Raw genomic sequence first — 23,572 nt, 5'->3', positions numbered from 1 at the left:
TCGATCGTCATGTATTTATCGTACATTCGTGCTAATGACAAGATTGTTTCTGTCGCCAGATTTAACATTGAGTACCTGTCAGACAAACCCTTCTTTAGCGCAGACTAAAGCTTCTAGAACCGGAGTATGTAAGATCAGATGTATGTTCAGCACGGGTGTCGACGGCTTTGTTGCCATGAACGCATCTCGTGATAACGTAGTTGTCATAAAAGCGCCGATTGGTCAATCCCTGCAGCACCTTACGTAGCTTCAACCTCACAATAGTCCGTTCGTGTCCGCTCTATACGATACTCTCGGTACCTAATTCCCATGGCCCACTCTTTGCAACAATCCGCTTCGACTGCGTTTCAGGCCACATGAAAGGGATCGTGTGCGGCAAACAACGTACAAGCAAAGGGCGTGAATTGTGTAACACGCAGCTGTCTGTATGGCTTTGGCACGTGTTCCTTGTGGAGTCGCACGCTTTGCTTTCCCCAGACCGTGGCTAGCCGCTACCCGAAATGGTAGGCATGATGCAGGTGCACGTTCGCGGCTCCACCTACACGCCTTAGACTACATATGTAGGGCGTATGATAACCGATAGCTGATAGCTTAGTTCGACCGAGTGAAGTTTAAGACTTGGATATCTCGAACAATCAACTTCTATTACACTCAAATAATTCATCAGCTTTCAAGGTCGTTGCTAAGTCCTTGGTAAGCTGCACTAAGGTCTGGAAGACAGGAAACAAAGAAAACATTGGAAAAACGAGGTCCAGATTACGCCCACCATCAATCTATCGTCAAAGATGTCACCGCCTTCAGCTGTCGAAGTGTCAGCAGTTTCAGACACATCTGGAGTTACTATCCCGAACCCGCTGAGTGCGCCAGTTCAGAGCAATGAAATCCATGGAAGGAGGAAGAAGACAACTGCAGCTCAATGGGGCGTAGCGGCGCCATCGGATACTGCAAACTTCAGACTGAAGTCGCATGACCACAAGCCCAAAGCCAAGCAATGGAGCCGTACGTTCTTCACACTTCAAATCAGTCTTCACGATGAGCCAGACACTAACTATGCCTTTCTAGACATCATGAGCCATGAAGCAACGATCCGCAAAGGCAACTCTCTTAAAGAGGCCGCAAAGTATCTCGGCACACCTGGAATCATCTCCCTCGGCGGCGGTTTACCATCCAGCGAGTACTTTCCCTTCGAAGAGCTATCGATCAAAGTGCCCAAGATCGGCCACTTCTCAGAAGCCGAAACTAGGGAATCCGGCGTGACCATCACTGCGGGCAAACATGACCTTGCTGAAAACAAGTCCAATTTTGATATCGCTACTGCGTTCAATTACGGCCAGGGATCTGGTTCAGCACAGCTTCTACGCTTCATGACTGAACACACTGAACTGATACACGATCCGCCGTATCAAGACTGGAAATGCACCATGACAGTTGGAAGCACATCAGCGACTGATATGCTCCTTAGAATGTTCACCAGACCTGGTGACATGATCCTATCAGAAGAGTACACTTTCTCTGCTTTTGTAGAGACCGCGCGACCGTTGGGCGTACGCGTTTGCGGCGTCCCAATCGACAACCAAGGACTTCTCCCCACTGAGATGGACTCGCTCCTCACAAACTGGGACCAAGCTGCTCGAGGGGCGCGGAAGCCCCATCTCTTATACACAGTGCCCACAGGTCAGAACCCTACCGGAGCAACACAAAGTGCAGAGCGCCGGCATGCCCTCTATGCTGTCTGCCAAAAGCACGACATCCACATATTAGAAGACGAACCATACTACTTCCTCCAGATGCAACCCTACACCGGCGCCAACGCCCCTGCCATCCCCCCACCAGCATCCCACGCAGACTTCATCAAATCCCTCGTTCCAAGCTACCTCTCCATCGACACAGACGGCCGCGTAATCCGCATGGACTCGTTCTCCAAGGTCATCGCGCCTGGTTCGCGAATCGGATGGATCACTGCCCCCGCCCAAGTCATAGAACGGTATTCCAAATATGCTGATGTATCGACGCAGAATCCGGCTGGCATGTCCCAACTCATTCTCTTCAAGCTCCTAGATGAACACTGGGGTCACGCCGGGTACCTGGACTGGCTGATCTACATGCGCATGCAATACACACACCGTCGGGACATAATCCTCTCCGCATGCACAAAGTACCTACCCACTGAAGTTATGAGCTGGAAACCACCCATGGCTGGCATGTTCCACTGGATGCAAATTGATTTCAGAAAACATCCCAGTTATCCTGAGAAGAGCATTGAGAGTATTGAGGAGAGTATTTTTATGCGCGTTATTGACCATGGGGCGCTAGTCATGAGGGGCAGCTGGTTCTATGCGGATGCGGAGGAGAAGCATGACACGTTGTTTTTCAGGGCTACGTATGCGGCGGCGCTAGGGGAGAAAATCGAGGAGGGGATCAGGCGATTAGGGGAAGCGGTTAGGGAGGAGTTTGGGTTGGTTGCGTATGCTAGAGATACTTGATGGGTAATTGAGATGGGAATTGACTTCAGTGCTCGTGGTCTTGCATTGACTCGGTGGTAATTGTTTCGGAGTATAGCAGGATGATTCTTTCAGCATACATGTCACTGCTGAAACCAAGGCTGTCCACGCCTCGTCCATATCTCTAGTACTCTTACAGATATTCAATCCCTAGGCTTTCCTTTTATAAACCCTTTAGCCCATTGCGCAACGCCTTGATACCGACAGACAGGCAAGTTCCGCTTCCACTCTGCTTTGTATTGGGACTCTCTTGTAACCCTTCCCTGCGCTTCCCGCTCAGTTAATAAAGTTCACACAGAAGAAGTGCAGTAGCAAGCTGCCAAGGATGAAGTCTGCAAAAGCCCGCTCATGCGATATGTTCTCAAAGTGCACCTTGTTCTCCGAGTTTGTCTGGATGCGCAGAGAGGCTGTGAGGACGAATTGACCGACTGTTGCGCTGAAGCCGGAAAGAAAAGCGTTGAAGGGCTATCGGAGAGTGTTAGCCAACGGTTCTAATTCTGTACCTTTACATGCGTGATGTAGGACGTTGGGAAGCAGGGACAAGAGGCAACGTACAAAGTTTCCAACCAAGACTACATAGAGGAATTGCAGAGCACCGACGATAACGAGAAACGCAAGGAAGGTATCGAGGAGCTTTGTTCGCTGGGGTGTCTTGGAGACGTATTTATCCCATATTCCTTGCGCAATGGCTGCTGCGTCTGTGTTGTTTGCTTTGGCTTTGGTTGATCGTACGGGTGCCGGGGCACTGGTGGTTGTGGAAGGAGCGTCAGCCGAGGCAGTGGTGCGCTGTTTTGGGGCCATTGTCGGGGAGCTTCAACGGTAAACGTCGAGTGGTGGGCGTTCAGGGGATATTGAAGATGACGCGCGGTGGTGATGCCCGTGGTGGATAGCTTGAGGCCACATGTTCGTGGTTGGTCCAAGCTGGGGATTACGAGTCGGCGTCGGTTTCTTCGGGTGTCCGCGAATCCCCGCCGCAAGTGCCATCATTCACTTGGCCCAGCCATCTCCAAGCATTCGACGAGAAACTTCTACTGCTTCAGTTTGTTTTTTCATCCTTCAAATATCGACGCCTTTACCCAGACTTCACTGTATCACTTGAAAAACTACATAGTAGAGTGCAACGTGACAATGGTGAGCAACACCACCAATCGCTGTTATACACGAGTCATGATGTAAATGAATGCATGCTGACTGGACAATCAAGTCTCTAGGAAACATCGCTCTCATCCTTGGTGCTCTTACTGCTGGTGGCGGTATCACCGGTTACGTGAGGACTGGCTCCGTGCCATCAATCGCAGCTGGATGTACTGTTGGACTTCTGGTATGCGCCGACCCTACTACTTATCACTTCTAGCGCGTCTAACATAGACAACAGTATATGCTCGGTGGCTACCGTGTCAACAGCCGCGCAGCCTACGGTGTCGAGTTGGCTCTTCTCGCTTCTGTCATTCTTGCGGGTAGCTCAATTCCTCGCGCGATCAAGTCCGGCAAGCCGCTTCCCATTGGACTGAGCATTCTGGCGACATTCGGTCTGTGGACATTCGGCAATGCGTACATGAACAAACGCGTATGAACTCTGCGAAGCAGCAACCAAAGAGAAGGGAGTGCGTCGTGCTAAGAACCGTATATTATCGTACCATGTCCATAAACAAATCTTAACTGGATGCAAAATGGAATCCCAAGCGCCAATGTTTACTTTGGAACTGCTAACGTTGCACAAACAGAGTCACCAAACAATGCAACCGGCTGTACCCCCAAAATACAGACGTCTTCTAGTGTACCTCGAGTAGCGAGAGTCGGAAAACGCCTGTCAGCGACCTGATGATAACAGTCTACTTTGCCCTAGCCACGTGCGGCTTCCACATGTTGGATATTAAGTTGACGTTGGCGGTCGTTCCATTCTCCAAAAATTCGGACGTTCTAACAGGCTCCCCACAACGCCGTGTCGCTAGGGGCCCCGGGTTATTTGGAAGAATGCAATACCTACCATTTAACGTTGAAGCAACGTCAAGGAAACTCCCCACCAATTTAAGACCCCAGTCCAGCTTCGCGTGTCAACTGCCGTCGTTTGCCTAGGATTTGTCCAGTTTTAGCGCCATTCAGTAGCACCGCATGAACGAATACTGGCTATCGCGAGTATTATTCCGGGTCACAATGCAGTTCAAGCTCATCAAAATTGATAGCGCAGAGTTTCGTCAACCAATTGTACTACATCGGAATAAGATTCTCGACTATCAGCCTACCTTTTCCAGCAGTAAACTCAGGCTGAAACTCGTCCGAATGTTCAAAAGATACATAGCGACCACAGTCATGTATCCCAGTCCGTCATGGATCGCAGCTCCGAGTGCGTTGATTGGCAGTTCAATATGGCTTCTCCAGTCCTTCTCCAACATTTTCATTTAACACATACAAGAAGATTGAAGACAAATTACAGATTGAGAAGATCGAAGTAAGTCCCGGCGTGGCTCGCTGCCTCGTCTATTACCACGATGGATGTTGGATGTGGTTGCATAAAGAGTTGGACAAGGCCTCCTGAGTGGCAGCTACAAACGTCTAGATACGTGCCACCTAGCCACAGAACCCACCATTATGCGTTACACTCAGATTCTTGGCAGTGCTGCTGCACTTGGCGGTTATGGTTAGTGTGGTCTTCAAGTGAACGGACGATACTGACATTGATGAAGCTCTTGCTCAAGAAGGTGAGGCACAGTCTACTGTTGTCTACGATTCAGAAACGAAGATCAGTTATTCGTCGTACACGGAGCCAGAAACAGGGATGTCATTTGGTGTTGCTCTTCCAAAGAATGTTACGGACCCGTATGATGCCATCATTAGGATCACCGCACCGATCGCCAGCCAATGGGTCGGTTTCTCATGGGGAGGTACTATGGTCTGGAACCCGTTGAGCGTTGCTTGGCCTAATGGCCAATCTGGGACTATCTCTGCTCGCTTCGCTTTGTATGTCGTATCTCCAAGGTTTACGAGCACGTTACTAACTCAACACAGCAGTATTGGCTTGCCGCAGGGGTACGATGGAGCCGAGCATACATACCTCAAAGGCACAAAAACAAACGCAACGCACTGGACAGTCAATGCGCTATGCAAAGGCTGCACTGGATGGCAAAACAGCGAAGACACAAGATATGCGCTCAACGGTACCAGTACAACAGAGTTCGCCTGGGCTTACGGTGTCTCTTCGGTCGAGGATTCTGCCCGAAACGATTCCGCTTTCAACGTCCACCAGGCCTGGGGGAAATGGATCCACAACCTAGACGCTGCTCGCATCGATGATTTCGATTCTTTGGTCAAGACTAACCTGCTGACGGCGCCTGTAGCCACACCTTCCGCTGCTCCGACCACTGTCGTGACAAGCGTCGTACCGTCTGCGTCTGCGACGTTAAAGCCAGCAGCGCCTGCTGCCATCCCAGCCTCGTGTTCTGGCGCTGGCAACCCTGCATTCCAGGGCAGTCTTGCGGCTGGATGGAAGGCCACAAAGATTGCGGGAGGCTTGACCAGCCCTCGCAGCATTCAATTTGACAGTGCTGGGAATATGTTGGTCGTTCAATCTGGCAAGGGTATCTCGTACCATAAGATGGGCTCAGACGGCTGCATCACTTCCACCAAGATGCTGGTCTCGCAGAACAACCTGAACCATGGTATCGCAATGAGTCCTGACGGCAAGACGCTGTATGCGAGCTCCATGACTCAAGCTTATTCTTGGCCATACGATGCCGCTGCGGGTACACTGGGTACTAGAGCGACTATCGTCACCGGCATGTACAATGGCGGCTCCCATCTGACTCGTACTCTTGCCATTGCGCCACAGAACCCGAACTTGCTGGTGGTCTCCCATGGATCCAACGCAAATATTGACTCTGCTACGTCGGATCCCAAGACTGGCCGCGCCATCATCAAGGTGTTCGACTTGTCAAAGGTCCCTAGCGGAGGGTATAACTATGTGTCTGGCGGATACAACGCTGGATATGGACAACGTAATGACGTAGGAATCTGCTTTGATAAGAACAACATGTAAGCACCACTCATGGTGAAGTATGTGCGTTGAGAACTAATGATCGTAACAGGCTTTGGGGCGTAGAGAACAGCGGCGACGACTTCAAGCGCAACGGAAAAGACATACACCAAGACAACCCCGGCGAGAAGATCCACTATATGGGAGACGTCACCAAACCCAATGAAAACTGGTACGGCTATCCATCCTGCTTTACGGTCTGGAAACCCAGTGACTTCACCGACAAGACATTCAAAGTCGGCGACTTCTTCGTCCAACAACCAAGCACGAGCATGAACGATGACACCTGCGTTCAAAAGGCTACACCTCCCAAGCTGACGTTATTCCCGCACTCCGCACCCATCGATTGCAAGTTCGATGCCGACAGCACCACCATGTACATCACTTACCACGGTAGCTGGAACCGCAATCCCGTTACCGGTTTCAAGCTTGTCGCCGTGCAATTTAAAGTCGGTACTGATGGGAATTATACGCCAGTTGAGCCTTTGACTAGTACTACAGCTGCCAAGGACATCTTCTACAATCCGGCTGTGGAGAAGTGCCAGGGCAATGGACCAAGTTTTAGCTCGGGTTGCTTCAGACCTGCAGGTTTGGCTTGGGATTCCCAGGGAAGGCTGTTCATGACGAGTGATACGAGCAGCAACGGAGAGCTTTGGGTGTTGGGTAAGTCGTAGAAAACGAGGCGTGGCATCAGGTTTGTGGGTGTCCAGTGGGCGTCTCTGGGGAGAAGACGGTTTGTGTATACAATTACCTATACAGAACAACATTACGGTCGTTTCTACTTTCTCATTTTGTGCTCATGTTAGCCGCTATTTTTCCAGACTTCGTATGCTGAAGATGGTATTTGCGAAGCAAAAGAAGCTAGACGGTAAAAGAGAGAGCGCATGTCCTAGCATCAATTTGAAATACGACCTTGTCGTATACGTGAGGAAAGAGAGAGAGTGGCGTCCTGAAAACGAGGGACTGCCAGTACCATCTAAGCGTAGTATGAGTGAGCGTGGCAAGCCATCTGTAGGCTATGACACCATAACAAGACACGTGCGGGACGAAATCTCGCTTGTGGGGACGCCCTTAATTAGGGCGAGATCCTGTTGTTGAACGACTGGACCTGCCGCTCCAAAGCTGTCTAACAGTATAGCTGAGACAACAACCATCGTAGTCCAAGCGTAGGGTGGCACATGAGTTCAAGTAAAAACCCGCTTTCCCTGAATTCCATGTGCCGGCAGAAGTCATGGTGGGGGGAGAAAAGGCGGATATCGGCAGTGGGCTGAGTGATTTGCATGCTGAAATGCGATCTCCAGGAACACAGCGTGCCTGGCAAGAACTTGTTATTGCGCATAACGATCGTCGATGCTGTCGGTTATTCTTGGGTATTCATCTCGCTTTCGCAATGGTTGCCGCCCCCTTTGTGACGCGGCGGCAGAGCAACAGGTTTTTCAGGGAAACATGGTGTTGCAAAGAAATGTCAGGGTCGCTGCAGATAGTTGGTCGTTGGATGTGCACTTCCAAGGCCTGCTCATGCGCATCCGGCAGAATGCCATGCGACTCGCCAAAACCCATCAACCCCATCGGAGCGACTAGGCTCGGTTTCACCCGACACGCCGCCGGAAGGGCAAGTCAAGCATGAGCCAAGAATTCTTCCTTCTACTAATCTTTCACATGTCGTAGTCACCAGCTCCGAGCGGCCGAAGCACGAGCTGAAGCATGACTGATGGCTCTGCGTGTCCCAATCGCCCGCTCTCGATGCTGACAAGTCCCCGGCTTGTGGCTGGAGTGGACTGGTAAGGCCGCCTTGAAGATCTTGGCTCGAAAAGCTTCGCATCTCATTGCCTATACAAGTGCTCGCTCTGCTGCAAAGAGATAGGCGTAGACAGAAGCTTTACCGATTGGGAGAGAGGTGCGGGATGCGTCAGCGAAGACAAAGAGCAGTGCATGCAGCCTGTCTAGCCTGTCAGAATCCACATAGTTATTGCGTCTCTGGCTTGTTGAGCTTTGGCTATGAAAGCAGTTGGAATGGTTGTGGTGATAACAGTGACTGACCCCTCCATGGCCCATGTCTTCTGCGTGCTAACCTCCCCTACAGCCTTCGGCCTCCGCGGGTTCTCAGGGCGTCTCTTACAAGCAGGCAAAGGTCTAGAGCGGATCAATCCCCAAGCATCTACGTCACGGGTGCGCACGGGTGATATCGCGCACTGGCTCGGCGCTAGGAAGGGCTTGAAGTGAAACGCTGCCTTTGCAGTAGCCAAAATACTGGGGGGGTCACGTCATATCCCGTTCACCTTCGCATCGGCAACCACGCCAGAGGCCGTTCCCAGCCACGATATAGTTAGACTCGCGCCTCCTCGGCTTTGCTGGCATATCCATAGCAATTATTTTTTCCCTTGCCCAGAGACACCTTCCACATCCCCCCCTCAGCAAGAGCATTCCCCCGCGTCTGCTTGCCCCCACTCTGCGCTCAGGTAGTCTAACCACGCACAACACGGGCAAAGCTCTCGCACCACCGCCACGATGAGTTCCCTCAAGAAAGCGCTTGAGAAGCTAAAGCCCGGGCACCACGGGTCGTCGGCCTCGGACGATGAGAAGAGCAGCGGCGTCAAGTCTCCCACTTCCGTCAATGGCCGCGCTCAGTCGCCTGCCGCAACGCCGCGCTCTTCCGTCACCCTAGGTCGCTCCCGACCAAGCGGCGAGCACAAACGCGGAGACGTTGCGTCTCCCACCGACAGCAGGACCAGCATCGACCAGCCCCGCGGCTCCCTCAGCGGCATCCTCCACCGCCGCACCGAGAGCCCGAACCGCACTGGCACCAACAAGTCCGCATCCAGCCACCAGCGCTCCGGCTCCCTCTCCACCCACAGCCCCATGCGAGCCGTCAAGGAGAAGCTGCACATTGGTAACGACTCGAGCGACGAAGATGCTCCCCTCAACCGCGAAGGTGAGCCCATGTCTCGTGGCCAACTGCGCAAACACGAGAAGCAGGCACAGCAGGAGGAGCGTCACAAGCAGAACTTGGAGAAGGAACAAGAACTGGAGCGCAGGAGGAAGGAGATGGAGCAACAAGCCCTGGCTGAGTTGACCCCGGAGCAGAGGTCCAAGTACGGTGTCATCCACCCCAACTCCTACTCGGGAGAGTGGAAGCATGAGCCCCGCCACAAGATCCAGGACTTCTCTGCAAAGGATGTCGGCAAGGAGGTTGTCTTCCGTGCCCGTATCCACCACCTCAGGAAGATGAGCTCCAAGTTCGTCTTCTTGATGTTCCGCCAACAGCTCGCTACTATCCAGGGTGTCCTCTTGGAGCACGCCGACATCTCAAAATACATGCTGTACTGGGCTGAGCACTTGGACGCCGAGACCATTGTCCTGGTCAAGGGTATCCTGCAGGAGCCCAAGGCCAAGCAGGGCGAGGTTCTCGGTGCCACCATTCACGACGTCGAGGTTTCCGTCCACGCCCTACATGTCGAGGCTGCCGTCACAGACCACCTTCCCTTCAATGTCAACGAGGCCGAGGTCTCGCAGGCTGAGGTTGATGCTGAGCTAGCACAGGGAGACCATAAGGAAGGCCACACGCGTGTCAAGATTGCAGACCGTACACGCTTGAACAACCGCGTTATTGATTTGAGGACAACAGCATCTCAGGGTATCTTCCGCATTCAGTCCGGTATCTGCAGACTCTTCCGTAATCAGCTCGACTCGGAGGGTTTCATCGAGATCCACACTCCCAAGCTGCAGGGTGGTGCCACTGAGTCGGGTGCCAGCGTGTTCAAGATCGACTACTTCGGTCGTGGCGCGTTCCTTGCACAGAGTCCTCAATTGGCCAAGCAAATGGCCATCTCCGCAGACTTTGGCAAGGTGTACGAGATCGGTGCCGTCTTCCGTGCCGAAAACAGTAACACCTACCGTCATTTGACCGAGTACACTGGTCTCGATCTGGAGATGCAGATTGACGAGCACTACCACGAAGTCCTCCGTGTATTGGACCGCACCTTCAAGGCCATTTTCAAGGGCATCTACGAGCAATACCGTCCTGAGATTGAGGTTATCAAGAAACACTTTCCACACGAAGACCTTGTCTGGCTGGACCAGACACCTATCATTCCCTTCGCTGACGGTGTTCGTATGCTAAACGAGTCTGGCTGGAGGGATGACGATGGCAACGAGCTTGACGTGAACGAGGATCTAGGCACCAGAGATGAGGTGCAACTTGGTCGTGTCATCAAGCAGAAGCTTGGAACCGACTACTACATCCTAGACAAGTTCCCAGCCAATGCGCGCCCATTCTACGCCATGAACGATCCCAACGATCCTACTGTTACCAACTCTTTCGATATCTTCTGCAGAGGCCAGGAGATTCTCAGTGGTGGTCAGCGTATTCACGACTCTAACCTGCTCTTGGAGAAGATGCGTAAGCTCAAGGTTGACCCCGGCTCCATGGAGGAGTACATCCAGGGCTTCCAGTGGGGAGCACCGCCCCACGGTGGTGGTGGTATTGGTCTTGAGCGTATTCTCATGTTGATGATGAACCTCGGAAACATCCGTCATGCTTCTATGTTCCCTCGCGACCCCAAGAGTTTACCGGAGCGGCCAGTCATCAAGCAGCTGCGTCATCCTGAGGCAAGCACTATGCACCCTCCGTGGGAAGGCCAGGATCGTGCTGTTGCCAAGATCGATCTACAGCCTATCGAGAAGCTTATCGCCAACTACGGTGATGCCACAAACACCTCGTGGCTGGAGCCTCGCACAGAGATCTGGCGCGACGAGAACACTGGTGCAGCTGTTGGCTTCGTACCTCAGGATGGTTTCGCCATTACTGTTGGTGACCCTCTTTGCCACGAGTCTCAATATCTCAAGACCATGGCTGGTTACCTCAAGTACATCAAGAAGGAGCGCAACCTCAAGCCGCTCTGGCTTCTTGTAGGATCTGCCACAGAGGAGGTTCTCGCAACCAAGTTCAACTGGCGCACATTCTCTGTTACTGGAGAGCAGCGTGTAGACCCAGTTCACAACCCTGCGGACAAGGACTCTGACGTTCAGCGCAAGATCCGTCACGCAGAGAAGGAGGGTGTCAAGATCAGTGACTACGCTCTCGGCTCACCACCACCGGCAGATGTCAAGCAGAAGGTTGATGCCCGTGTATCAGACTGGTTGAACAACCGCAAGGGCAAGCAGGTCCATCTGACCAACATTCACCCATGGCAGGATGAGGAGCATCGTCAATATCACATTGCCTACACGCCTGATGGTACCATCGCTGCGTTCGTCGCAATGGCCCAACTCTCACCTGATCATGGCTGGCAGGTCAAGTACTCGCTCGATTTCCCCGGCGCACCGGGTGGTTCGATTGAGTACATCGTCACGCATGCTCTCAAGCAAGTCGCCGCCAGTGGTGCGACCAGCGTCACCTTTGGTGGTGGTGCTAGCTCGAAGTTCAGTCCGGGACACAACGTCAAGGGCACTCGTGTCAAGGTGCTCAGCCGCGCATACCACGCCATCGCGACCGAGCTCAAGCTCACAAACAAGACTGAGTTCCGTGAGAAGCTAGGTGCAGTCGATGACCCAAGCTACATCTGTTACCCACCCCATGGGCTGGGCCCTATGGCGGTCAAGGCCATCTTGAACTTCTTCTCAGACGATGATGACAACAACTAAGTAACGTGTTGGTGGATGATATACACGCTAGGATAACGATACATTGATGGATGGTCGAAGGCATGATACCACAAGGCGTTTTGCTGTACGAGTAGGCGGTACCTTTTACCTGTCTGACTCTTTTGATGGGACATTTGTAGCGGGAGGACGTTAAGGTAGATAGCGTTGTTTCTTAATGTAATACCCCCATGAAAATGTTTTGTCTTCTCGATCAATGTGAGATATGCTTATGAATATGTGGATAGTTTTGTGGTTAGATTTGGGTTGCTAAGATGCTAAATTAAGCATGACCGCGGGATATCTGTCTGACCATCCTCGGCGCATTTTCACTCTTTTCCGACGTGACACCGCATCAGGCACACACGGCAGAGACATCGGTAACGACGAGGTTCCACCATCTAACATCTCACAACCGTCTTCTCACGCCGAAACAGAGGTATCGAACATTCAACGCACAACTCTCGGACAATGATCCACCTCATCGGCTACGGTGCTGCTTGGCGTCGCCTTCCCGATGACGATGGCTTCGTCGCGGGGAACCTTCGGCGCACTAGAGGAAGGCGGGGTCAAGCGCCAGAGCGTTCCGGCTTGGAGACCTTCGGACCTTCGACACGGCTAGGTGGAATGGTTTTTGGAGGCGTGCGATTGGTCAATTAGGAGATTTTGCTGATGGAGTCGAGATGGTTCTGACGTCTGCTTGTCTCGTGTTGGCGTGGGGAAACATAGCGCACGTGTGAACCCTGGGCGTAGAGAAACACTGGCATGGGACTATAAGAGGGCTATGTCTAAACGTTGAAGAGGAGGTTAGAGGCGAGTCATTCCACCCATTGTACGAGATTCGACGAAGTACGCTGGGCTCGGTGCTACTGCGAAAGTGGTTCTACACGGATAAAGAGCTCAGGTCCTCTTCCTTTCTTTCTTCCGGCTCTCTCACGATCACCTAAGATGTCTTTAACAACGCTCCTGTTGACGCCCTATTCGATCCTCCTCCTCCCGGTCATCTTCTACATCCTGCCTTACCTCCGTAACTGGCAGATCCGCGACATCCCAGCTCCATTTCCAGCGGCCTGGACAAACCTCTGGCTCTTATACCAATGTCGGCGCGGGAAACGTTATCTCGCTGTTCATGAAGCACACAAGAAATACGGAAAACTCGTTCGCCTTCAACCACATCATGTCAGTATTGCGGATGCGGACGCTATTCCTCAGATCTACGGTCATGGCAACGGGTTCCTAAAGAGCGAGTACTATGACGCCTTTGTGTCGATCAGGCGTGGTTTGTTCAACACGAGGGATCGTGCGGAACATACGAGAAAGAGAAAGACGGTGTCTCACACCTTTTCTGCCAAGAGTGTGTTGCAGTTTGAGCAGTATATTCATCATAACCTTGAAGAGCTGCAGAAGCAGTGGGATCGAAGGGCGGAAAGCGCTGAAAAGAAGGGAGAATGGTATCATATGGATGCGCTCCACTGGTTCAACTACCTGGCTTTCGACGTTATTGGAGACTTGGCGTTTGGGGAACCATTCGGTATGCTGGCCAAGGGCAAGGATGAGGCAGAGGTTAGCAAGGCGGGGCAAATCACATATGCTCCCGCTATCGAAGTATTGAACCGAAGAGGAGAAGTCAGTGGGTATGTCTAGATCATGCCCTGCAATCCTACATATCCGATCCTAGTGACTAACAACATTTAGAACCATCGGATGTTTCCCTGCCATCAAGCCCTACGCGAAACACCTCCCAGACCCCTTCTTTAGTCAAGGTATGAAGGCCATCGAAGACCTCGCCGGCATAGCAATCGCCCGCGTAAATGCACGTCTCGAGAAACCATCTGATCGTGTCGACCTCTTGGCCCGCCTGATGGAAGGTCGCGACGAAAGCGGCCAGAAACTCGGCCGCGAAGAACTCACAGCCGAAGCCCTAACCCAACTTATCGCTGGCTCAGACACCACGTCCAACACCTCCTGTGCCCTTCTCTACCACTGTCTCCAGCACCCAGATGTCGTCCGTAAGCTACAAAAGGAACTAGACGACGCCTTGCCAGATGCAGATGCCGTACCAAGCTACGCCCAGGTCAAAGATCTACCCTACCTAGACGCCGTCATAAAAGAGACAATGCGTATCCACAGCACATCTTCCCTCGGTCTTCCTCGCCTTATTCCTCCTGGCCCTGGTATAACGCTCCTAGGCCACCACTTTCCCCAAGGAACCGTCCTTTCCGTTCCCGCATACACCATTCACCACTCCACAGAGATCTGGGGCGAAGATGCCGATGTGTTTCGACCTGAGCGCTGGGAGAATGTCACGGAAAAACAAAAGGCGGCTTTTATCCCGTTCAGCTACGGGCCGAGGGCTTGTGTGGGGAGGAATGTTGCGGAGATGGAGTTGGCGCTTATTGTAGGGACGGTGTTTAGGAGGTATGAGTTTGAGATTCGACAGGGGGAGTTGGAGACTAGGGAGGGATTTTTGAGGAAGCCGCTGGGGTTGGAAGTTGGGATGAAGAGGAGGAGGTTTGATTAAGGAAACGTGTTTACGAAGATGAGTAGATGGGAGGGGGTGGTATGTGATGAAGATCTCAAGAAAGTATAGCGATAGCGTTGTCTTGAACGCATTAAGAGAACATACGAATATGGTACATATTTGCAATTAGTCAATTCAATACAAAAAAGACATTCACAACAACTGGCTAAAACCGATGTTTGTCCAGACTCAAACATGCACCAAAGTATAATATGTAACTGAAATGTAACAAAGGGGGTATAGCAACTTCCCTGAAACTTGTATATCAGAGAAATCGTCAATAAAGAAGTCCTCGCTACCTGCACAGCGTCACGTTGGCCATCATCCTGTGGGTCTGTGCGATAGTCTTCTTATCCTTCGGCCTGCCGTCATCAGATTTCTCGTCCCTTTGCCACTTATCAATTCGGCTGCTGTCGGTGATAGGACAAGTGGAGCATATACCAGGTAGAGGTTGTATGTCTGGATGCTGTTCGTACGTGGGATGCTGTTTACAGCCACAGTCGCTATATTGATAAAAGGTCCAGCAGTATCTTGAAGGTGTATACTCAAGTTCTACGTGACCGCAACCGCTAGCATATCGGACCCATATGATGCATCGTGGCGGTGGGTGTGCTGGAGGAGGAATATTGTGCGGTACTGAGCCCGGCTGTACTGACATGGTAAGGGAGTTCGATGCTGGAGACTGACAATTCACAAATCCGAATCGTTGGCTTCTTTGACTCATTCTTGTACTCCACTCTTACCATTGTGGGTGATGTATGATCCTTCACGAAGCTGCAGTCAAAGGACAGGCTATGAAGATTTATCGAGAAGAGTCGATGGAAGCGAGAGTATGAGTACAAAATGAGTGTGCATATCAACACAGGCATGTGAAGATCACCAAATCCCTAGAACCATACGCCAAACCCCTCAGCCTGATGATTTGGATCCCCGTCTACTTTCCATTCATACCCTCTGTGATATTCATTACGATCCCTCATAGGCATCTTCCCGCTTCGGTGCCGGTGGCTTGAAGTTCAAAGTGTTTGGTTTGTGGGCTTCGCAAATCCCTTCTACACGATCACGAGTGGGATGAGGCTTGATATCACTTTTTTCGGGACTTGCGGGATAGCTGCAGTTACCTTTCTCTTTATACTTCCAACATTTTATGATGAGATCGTATACGACGGCGTGATAGTTCCAGCCTTGCCACTGTTGTATATAGAGTGTACATCTCTCCTGCCGAATACCATCGTAGTCGTCAGCCAGAGAGTCGAAGGGATTATCAGTCAACATCTTCGATCGTGGAATCTATGGAGTTTGAATCGTGTTCTTGGAGACTTCGATGACGAGATTTGTGTGTTGAGAGGCGACGGGTAGTAGATGCAATCACCGCAGGTACGACGTAGAGTCTTAGTATGTAAGACTATTTGGGTTGTGTTGTTTAGAGAGACATCATGGTATCGTTCTTTAAGCTTCTATACCCTCTCATAGAGTCATCACTAATAAACGAGTCTTCGAAGAGCCGCAGTCAGAGGACGGGTAGGAGCATCTCCTGAGTCCAGCTACTGTGATATTGCTCCTGTGATACTTAATGTGTCAAAAAGTATGACTCTCTAGAGGGTAAGAAACGGCGGGACACGAAACTAGTTTGTCCGTACTATTGGTGTATGACTCTGCTATAACGAACTTGACTGAATGTAACAAAAGCATTGTACCCGCTGACTCGCGCGTCTATCTGAGAATCGCATTGTTGCTCGGTATTGATCTATATTCAGATTAGAGATGCAGTTGCGTAGTGGGAGGTGCAAGGAGAGCGGAATTGAGAAAGACGTTTGAAATGGCCGGAGTCAGATTAGAGATGTAGTTGCGTAGTGTGGTGTGCAAGGAGACTTCACTGGTCTGAAAGAGAATGAGCCAGCTTTAGGGACACATATCGATGAAGGTTAGTAGACGTAGCTATAGTAGCATTCGGCTCATTCTAGTCTTGTAGACTGGAATCGTCTGGATGTTTGTATTGATCACTGCTTTCTGGATCGTGTGTTGCGAGATCGTGGGGGTCTTCTTAAGTGGCTGTTGACGAGGGTATACTGGAGTTATTCACGTTTCACTGTAGCTGGAGACACGCTGAGGTTCGTTGGTTGCTCATGTATTTCACATCCTCAGTCTGTGAAGTGGGTCGCAGTGACGTTTAAGCTAGGCGCCCTAGTTTGCGGCCACCGTGCGCGAAGGCGCGCCCTCCGCCCAACACGCGACAACTCAACAACGCCGTACTTAATATGGATCCTCATGAGGAGGCTCTACAAGGCGCCATTCGCGATCTCGAATCAGGTGTTTTTACAAGTCAGAGGGCAGCTGCTAAGGCCTGGGCAGTTCCTCGAACCTCAATTCAGCGCAGGCTGCAGGGCAGCGTTCCACACGCGATAGCTCACCAGCAACAGCAGCGATTGACCCCAGAACAAGAGAGTTTTATAGTTGATTGGATACTTGAGGAGGATGCGCGATCTCTACCTCCATCTCATGCGCGTGTACGTGAGATGGCGACTCGGATATTAAAGCTCGGCGGCGACCACGAGCCTCTCGGCCAGCGATGGATATCCTCCTTCCTCACCCGTCAACCTCGAGTTGCAAGCATTGTCGGACGATCGATTGAGGCCTCGAGGGCCGAGGCTGCGACTCCTGATCAGATCCTAGCGTTCCTTGAGCTCTTCCACAGGACTCGGATTGAGCTTAATATACGAGTGGAGGATATATGGAATATGGATGAGACTGGCATCGCACTAGGAGTATGTACAAACTCTCAGGTGATCGCACGAGCTGGCAAGCGTAAGGCTTACGTGAAAACTCCAGGCGATCGTGAGTGGGTATCAATCCTTGAGACAGTCTCAGCGGCTGGGCGCAAACTCAGGTGTATGGTGATCTTCAAGGGACAGAGCCTACAAACAACGTGGTTTCCATCCAGATTAGTGCCAGACTGGTTATATACTACCTCTAAGAATGGATGGACCTCGCATAAGATAGGATCTGAGTGGCTAAGGAGTATATTTATCCCAGAGACTCAGCCTAATGGAAATCGATGGAGGATACTTATACTTGATGGCCACGGGTCTCACGTCGATATTGAGTTCATGCTACTCTGCCGTCAGCACAGAATATGGACTCTATATCTCCCTCCTCACGCCTCTCATGTCCTGCAGCCTCTGGACCTAGCTCCTTTTAGCGTACTTAAGTCAGGATATAGAGCTGAGATTAGAGCTCTGTCTGCTCTTGATGATGCAGCTCCTGTTAAGAAGGAGCGCTTTATATCATCATACTATCATGCGCGAGAGATAGGCCTATCTGAGCGTGTGATTCGAGCTGGTTGGAGAGCTACAGGCATATGCCCATACAACCCTAGTGTAGTCATTCACTCCTCTCAGGTTTCTGCACGTCCAATCACTCCTCCACCACCTACACAGCATCAATCTTCTACAGATCTACTCTTCTCAACCCCGAAGAGAGCTCAGGATATATATCAAGCTCAACAGCAGCTCCTACAGTCAGAATCCCTCTCTCGGAGCACACGTCTAGTGCTAGGCAAGGTAGGCAAGGCTATCTCCTTGTCAAGTGCGTACTCAGCTCAACTAGAGGCAGAGGTTCAATGCTTGAAACATCAACTAGATCAACTCCAGGGTACAGAGACAAGAAAGAGAATTAGAGTTAATCCAAATGAGCGCTTTAGCAATGCTGAGAGTATTAAAGCTGCTATAGATAAAGCAGCAGCTCAAGCTGCGCAGGCATCAACAAAGAAGACTGAGAAGGCTGCAAAAGCTGCTGCAGCTCAAGCTGCAGCTCATACCCTAGCATCTATGTGTACACAGTTTCAAATATAAGCGCTGTTGTTGAGTTATCGCGTGTTGGGCGGAGGGCGCGCCTTCGCGCACGGTGGCCGCAAACTAGGGGTGGCCGCAAACTAGGGCGCCTAGCTTAGTGAAGCGCGGAACCAGGCGCCCCAGTTTTAGCCGCACGGGCCAACGCTTAGCGTAGCGGCCATTGTCGCGAACTCCCGGACATCTACGCGTATCGCAGTCAAAGGCTCAGTCAACACCCGCCACAAACCTTGACCGCAACCCACCCGCCGTAATCTCGGAAGCAGGATCGCCTGCGTCGCCTAACATGGCGCCCAACGAGCTCGCCGACGTAGCGGACGACGCCTCGTCGGGCGGCTCTTTCACCCTGTTGAAGCAGCAGCTCGAGCTCGACTTCAGTTTTGCACCGCGCCGCGTCAAAGGCCTTACTACACTCGACATACAGCCCGACCAAGCGCAACTGCGGGATATTACACTGAACTGCCGCCAACTGAGGCCGACGAGCATCAAGATCGAGGGAGAGAGGGCCGCCTTTAGCTACTCGAACCTTCACCAGCGCCTGACGCTATATCCCGGCACCGGCCTCGAGCAATACCACTATGCAAAAGAGCGGATAGCGCGACATACACAGGGCGGGGAAGATGAGCTGGTTATTGCTGTGCCTGAAAAAGTCAAGATTCGGGAAGTGAAGCCTTCGGAGGCTGGTATGACCGACGACGCCCCGGGCACCTTTTATGCGCCGCTGAAGCTGGAGATTGAATACGAACTGGACGATTTCCGGGACGCGCTACAATTTGTCGGACTGGAGGATGGAGATGCACGGTACCCGCATGCCTACACGCGCAACTCGTCCTTTCCTGGTTCAGCATCGTGCCTGTTTCCGTGCATAGACGACGGTGAAACGCGCTGTCTATTCGATGTTTCGATTCGTTACCCACGAACGCTGGGGGATGCGCTTAGCAAAACTCCAGATACCAATACGAATGCGCAACCACAAAGAGAGGGTGCCGAAAAGGCTGATAGTGTTATGCTGGACGCGGATGACGACCAAGTGGACTTGTCCGAGGAAGAGAAGGCCATGGAGATGCAAGTCATCTGTTCTGGTACACTGACAGACGATGTGAGTGTTCATGTACAGTACCAGATGTGTTTTTTGCTAACATACAAAGATTCTCGATCCCGCCGACTCTACTCGAAAGACAGCCAGCTTCTCCTGCGATACACTTGTTCTTCCACAACATATCGGCTTCGTAATCGGCCCCTTCGAACATGTCGATCTCTCAGAGTACCGTGACACACTTGACGACGAGCGCTTGGGAGAGAATGCCATCAAAGTCCATGCCTTCTGTATGCCAGGCAAGGAAAACGAGGTCCGGAACAGCGCCATGATGCTAGCTCGAGCGCTCGATACCTTCACCGAGCGCTTCCAGAGTTATGCATTCGGCAACTCTTACAAGCTCGCATTTGTCGATGATTTGGAGTGGGATACTGCGCATACAGCCTCGTTCTCCATCTGCAGCTCTCGTTTGCTGTTTCCGGAGACGGTATGGGAACCGCTGGAACACACAACTAGGGTGCTGGTACATGCAGTAGCCAGCCAATGGATAGGCGTCGATGTTATTGCACACAATCCTGAAGATCATTGGATCATCGTTGGTGGTTCATGGTTCATGGCTGAGCTCTATCTCCGAGAGTTGTTCGGTCGCAACGATTGGCGTTTCCGGCAAAAGCTAATGGTTGACAAGGTCATCCAGATGGACCGGAAGCGCCCTTCGCTACAGCAACTTGGATACATCTTGCAGCTGGATCCGGGCGAGGTTGAGTTTATGGAGCTGAAATCGCTCATGGTACTCTCCATCCTCCACAACCGCCTGGTAAAACAAAGTGGAAAGAACGGTGTTGACAGGTGTTTGTACCGGATGCTGTTCAATGCTCGCCAGGGCAAGTATCCTAATGGCGCGATTGCTTCGGACGACTTCTTCGACATTTGCGAGAAGGTTGGGCATCAAAAGCTGGAGTCCTTTTTCCAGCAATGGATCGTGGGATCTGGATGTCCGACTTTCCACTGCGTACCTTCATTTAACAAGAAGAAGCAAGTGGTACAGCTTACTATCAAGCAGCTCCAGGCTGATTCATCGATAACAAATATCGAAAACGGTCTCGCCGCGGACGACTTCATGCGCGAAGCAAAGGAGAAGTCTCGGGACTTGCGCTCCGCGACAGGATATCCTACCTTTGTTGGCCCAATGACCATTCGAATTCACGAAGCTGATGGCACACCCTATGAACATATTGTCGATATCAATTCGAACAACGTCAAAGTGGAGATCCCGTACAACACAAAATACAAGCGTCTGAAGAGGAATCGACTGAACAAAGAGCGTATGGCTGCAGCAGCAGGCCTTGATGCCTCAGGTGAAACACAAGAAGACGTCACCTTTTACATGCTCGGAGATCTCTTTACGTCTCCTCAAGAACACAATGAGTGGCGACTAGATGATTGGCCACCGGAAGATGAGGCCAAACAAGAGGGCGAGGCTTACGAGTGGATTCGTATTGATGCGGATTTTGAGTGGATATGTCGGACCAACATCGAGGACATGCCATCATACATGTACGTCTCGCAGCTGCAACAAGATAAGGATGTCGTTGCACAAGCAGAGTCGATACAGTTCCTCGCGAATAAGGAAGGTCATAAACTAATCTCGACTTTCTTGGTGAAGACCCTGATGGACAATCGATACTTCCACGGCATACGAACCATGGCTGCTATGGTCCTGGCTCAGAGTGCGTTGAAGCGGACCGAGTGGGTTGGTCTCTTCCATCTGAAGAAAGCTTTCCGCGAGCTTTTTTGCTTGCCCAACTCGCCCATGACTCGGTCAAACGACTTCTCTGATCGTAGCATGTACCTGATTCAATGCGCTATACCTAGAGCTATTGCTAAGATCAAGGGCGAAGATGGGAGATCTCCATTAGAGGCAAAGCGCTTTCTGCTCGACCTGGTGCGGTACAACGACAACCGTGGAAACGATTACAGCGACGATCACTACATCTCTACGTTGATGCGGTGTCTTGCGGAGACGCTCACGAAGACCACCGCAAGTTCCGAGCTCAGCCACGAGGAATGGGCTCAAGAGCAGGATTTCACAAGCAAAGCCATTGGGGAGCTTACCCGACATCAGAGGCTTGATGAGTGGATCCCTACCTATCAAAACGTTTACACAACTACGGCTCTCGATTGTGCACTGAAGTTGGTCATGAGCCGCGTTACCCCGTTCAAGCCGACCGAATTTCTCCAGTATGCCCAGCTAGGCAACGCAGACAACGTACGCCTGAAGGCTTGGGAATGCTTAATTCGGCTAGGCATGTTTCGGAAAGATACAATGTTAAGGTTTCTTATGCATGAGATCCGGTCCGATCCCTCGCCGTACTTCAGGAAGCAACTGCTACGGATCTTCGGCATCGCTATCGGACAGGTTGCTACTGGAGATGTTTGGGCACCAGAGAAGACTGTTGAAACCTCAGCAGATACGCTCATGATCGAAAACGAAGCCAGCAATGCTGAACGTGCATCGGCTCTCGCTCGACAGAACCTTAACGGGGCTCTGAGAGGATTGAAGAGCGACTTGCAAGGTAACATCACCCTTCGAATGGTACTGGAGGAAGCCTTGAAGTCAAGAGCACTGTCAACAAGCGACATGTCTGAGCTTTTGGACATTTGCGACATGATCTTTGATAACCAGAAGGTCAACAAGCTGCCTATCAAATTGGCTCTTCCACGCTATTGGAAGGTGGAACATGTTGGAAAGGGACTGTTGCGCTTTAGACACAATAGCAGGTTCCGAGCCGTAAAGATGCCACCTCGGGAACAAGTGGAGGAAGGGATAAGGAAGATGCGAGAGGCAAAAGCGGGCTTTTCGGCTCTTCCAATACCTCCGCCTCAGCCCCAGCCTCAACCTCTACCTCAACCCCTACCTGTACTTCAGCCCGTGCGAGACGCAACTGCTCCAGCTTCGAAACTGCCAGGATTGCCGAAGCTGTCGCTCAAGATTGGTGGCAAGAAAAAGTCTGCCACATCTCCACCGTCTACGGCTGGAACTCCGCAGGCCTATTCGAGGAGTCAATCTGTCGTGTTTTCGCCCACCGTCTATAATTCGCCATCTCCAGCACCCATGTCAAAGCCAGCATCTCCAGCGCCAGCAGCAAATGAAACAATAGCAGTAGCACCGCGGCCGCCGCCTGCTGCTGCTGCTGCCCCGCCTCAGATAGATTCGCGTTCGTCGACCCCAGAGGTGCCACTGATGCAACCTTCAAAGAAGATTGCAACTCCAGCAGCAACCCCCAAGCCAGCAACTCCAGCACCTGCTCCCGTTCAAGCTCCGAAACCTCCAACTCCGGCACCCTCCGCTCCTGCCCCAGTTATCAAGACTCCGGTTCCACCGCCCAAGGTCCCTACTCCAGCTCCTGCGTCGGCCCAAGCGAAGCCAACTCCGAAGCCAACTCCGAAGCCAACACCGGCGGTCATCAAGGTACCGAAGCCTATGTCGACGACTCCCACCATTCAATCTCCAGTCCCTCTGCCAGCTCCCAAGCTTAAGATTAGGACCAAAACCGCATCTGGCTCCACCGTACCATCAAGACCTTCCAGTGCCGCTCCTTCGCCGCGCCCGAGTGCAGCTCCATCACCTCGACCCAGCAACGTTCCTCCTCCATCACGTCCTGCTGTTTCCACTCCATCATCATCTATAGCAAGGCCAGTGATCAAGCAGAAGAGAAGCAAAATCGTCAAGCTACGCCTTCCTTCTAAGCTTCTCTCAGGCTTCACCCCGGGAGAGAGCAAGAAACGCAAACTGATCTCTGGAAACGGGGATGATGATAGACCGTCTAAGCGTCAGAGTCTCGAAACAAGTAGTATGTTGAATGGTAAAGGATCTGGTAAGAGCGGACTCGTTACTGTGGAAAAAGGTAGTAGTGGTAGTGAAAAGCCAAGGTTACTTCTTAAGATGAAGGTGGGAAAGAGCAAGCTACCTGTTGAGCGGAAGCTGTGAAAGGG

The 23,572-nt window shown here is 51.7% G+C and overlaps 6 protein-coding genes across 6 annotated transcripts; 5 read left to right on the top strand and 1 right to left on the bottom strand.

Moving 5' to 3' along the window:
* Positions 1-785: 785 nt before the first annotated feature.
* On the top strand, positions 786-2,483 carry J4E82_005130 (uncharacterized protein; the record flags this gene model as incomplete). The annotated part of the gene is made up of 2 exons (XM_051731400.1): positions 786-999; positions 1,063-2,483. The coding sequence occupies 2 exons, from the start codon at positions 786-788 to the stop codon at positions 2,481-2,483; spliced, it is 1,635 nt and encodes a 544-aa protein (XP_051588838.1).
* A 294-nt stretch (positions 2,484-2,777) lies between these two features.
* J4E82_005129 (uncharacterized protein) lies at positions 2,778-3,302 on the bottom strand (the record flags this gene model as incomplete). The annotated part of the gene is made up of 2 exons (XM_051731399.1): positions 2,778-2,966; positions 3,057-3,302. The coding sequence occupies 2 exons, from the start codon at positions 3,300-3,302 to the stop codon at positions 2,778-2,780; spliced, it is 435 nt and encodes a 144-aa protein (XP_051588837.1).
* A 379-nt stretch (positions 3,303-3,681) lies between these two features.
* On the top strand, positions 3,682-4,074 carry J4E82_005128 (uncharacterized protein; the record flags this gene model as incomplete). The annotated part of the gene is made up of 2 exons (XM_051731398.1): positions 3,682-3,822; positions 3,877-4,074. 2 exons carry the CDS (start codon positions 3,682-3,684, stop codon positions 4,072-4,074), a joined length of 339 nt encoding a protein of 112 aa, XP_051588836.1.
* Positions 4,075-5,090: 1,016 nt separating this feature from the next.
* J4E82_005127 (uncharacterized protein) lies at positions 5,091-7,205 on the top strand (the record flags this gene model as incomplete). Its single annotated transcript, XM_051731397.1, has 4 exons — positions 5,091-5,139; positions 5,186-5,459; positions 5,508-6,530; positions 6,584-7,205. 4 exons carry the CDS (start codon positions 5,091-5,093, stop codon positions 7,203-7,205), a joined length of 1,968 nt encoding a protein of 655 aa, XP_051588835.1.
* Positions 7,206-13,119: 5,914 nt separating this feature from the next.
* J4E82_005126 (uncharacterized protein) lies at positions 13,120-14,692 on the top strand (the record flags this gene model as incomplete). The annotated part of the gene is made up of 2 exons (XM_051731396.1): positions 13,120-13,805; positions 13,867-14,692. 2 exons carry the CDS (start codon positions 13,120-13,122, stop codon positions 14,690-14,692), a joined length of 1,512 nt encoding a protein of 503 aa, XP_051588834.1.
* Positions 14,693-18,826: 4,134 nt separating this feature from the next.
* J4E82_005125 (uncharacterized protein) lies at positions 18,827-23,567 on the top strand (the record flags this gene model as incomplete). Its single annotated transcript, XM_051731395.1, has 2 exons — positions 18,827-19,639; positions 19,689-23,567. 2 exons carry the CDS (start codon positions 18,827-18,829, stop codon positions 23,565-23,567), a joined length of 4,692 nt encoding a protein of 1,563 aa, XP_051588833.1.
* Between the last annotated feature and the right edge of the window lie 5 nt (positions 23,568-23,572).

The sequence above is a fragment of the Alternaria postmessia genome (genome assembly GCF_024291825.1).
Source record: "Alternaria postmessia strain BMP 2775 chromosome Unknown scaffold_26, whole genome shotgun sequence".
Lineage (NCBI taxonomy): Eukaryota > Fungi > Ascomycota > Dothideomycetes > Pleosporales > Pleosporaceae > Alternaria > Alternaria postmessia.
The sequence above is the reverse complement of the archived record's forward strand: the minus strand, read 5'-3'. Positions and strand labels throughout refer to the sequence as shown.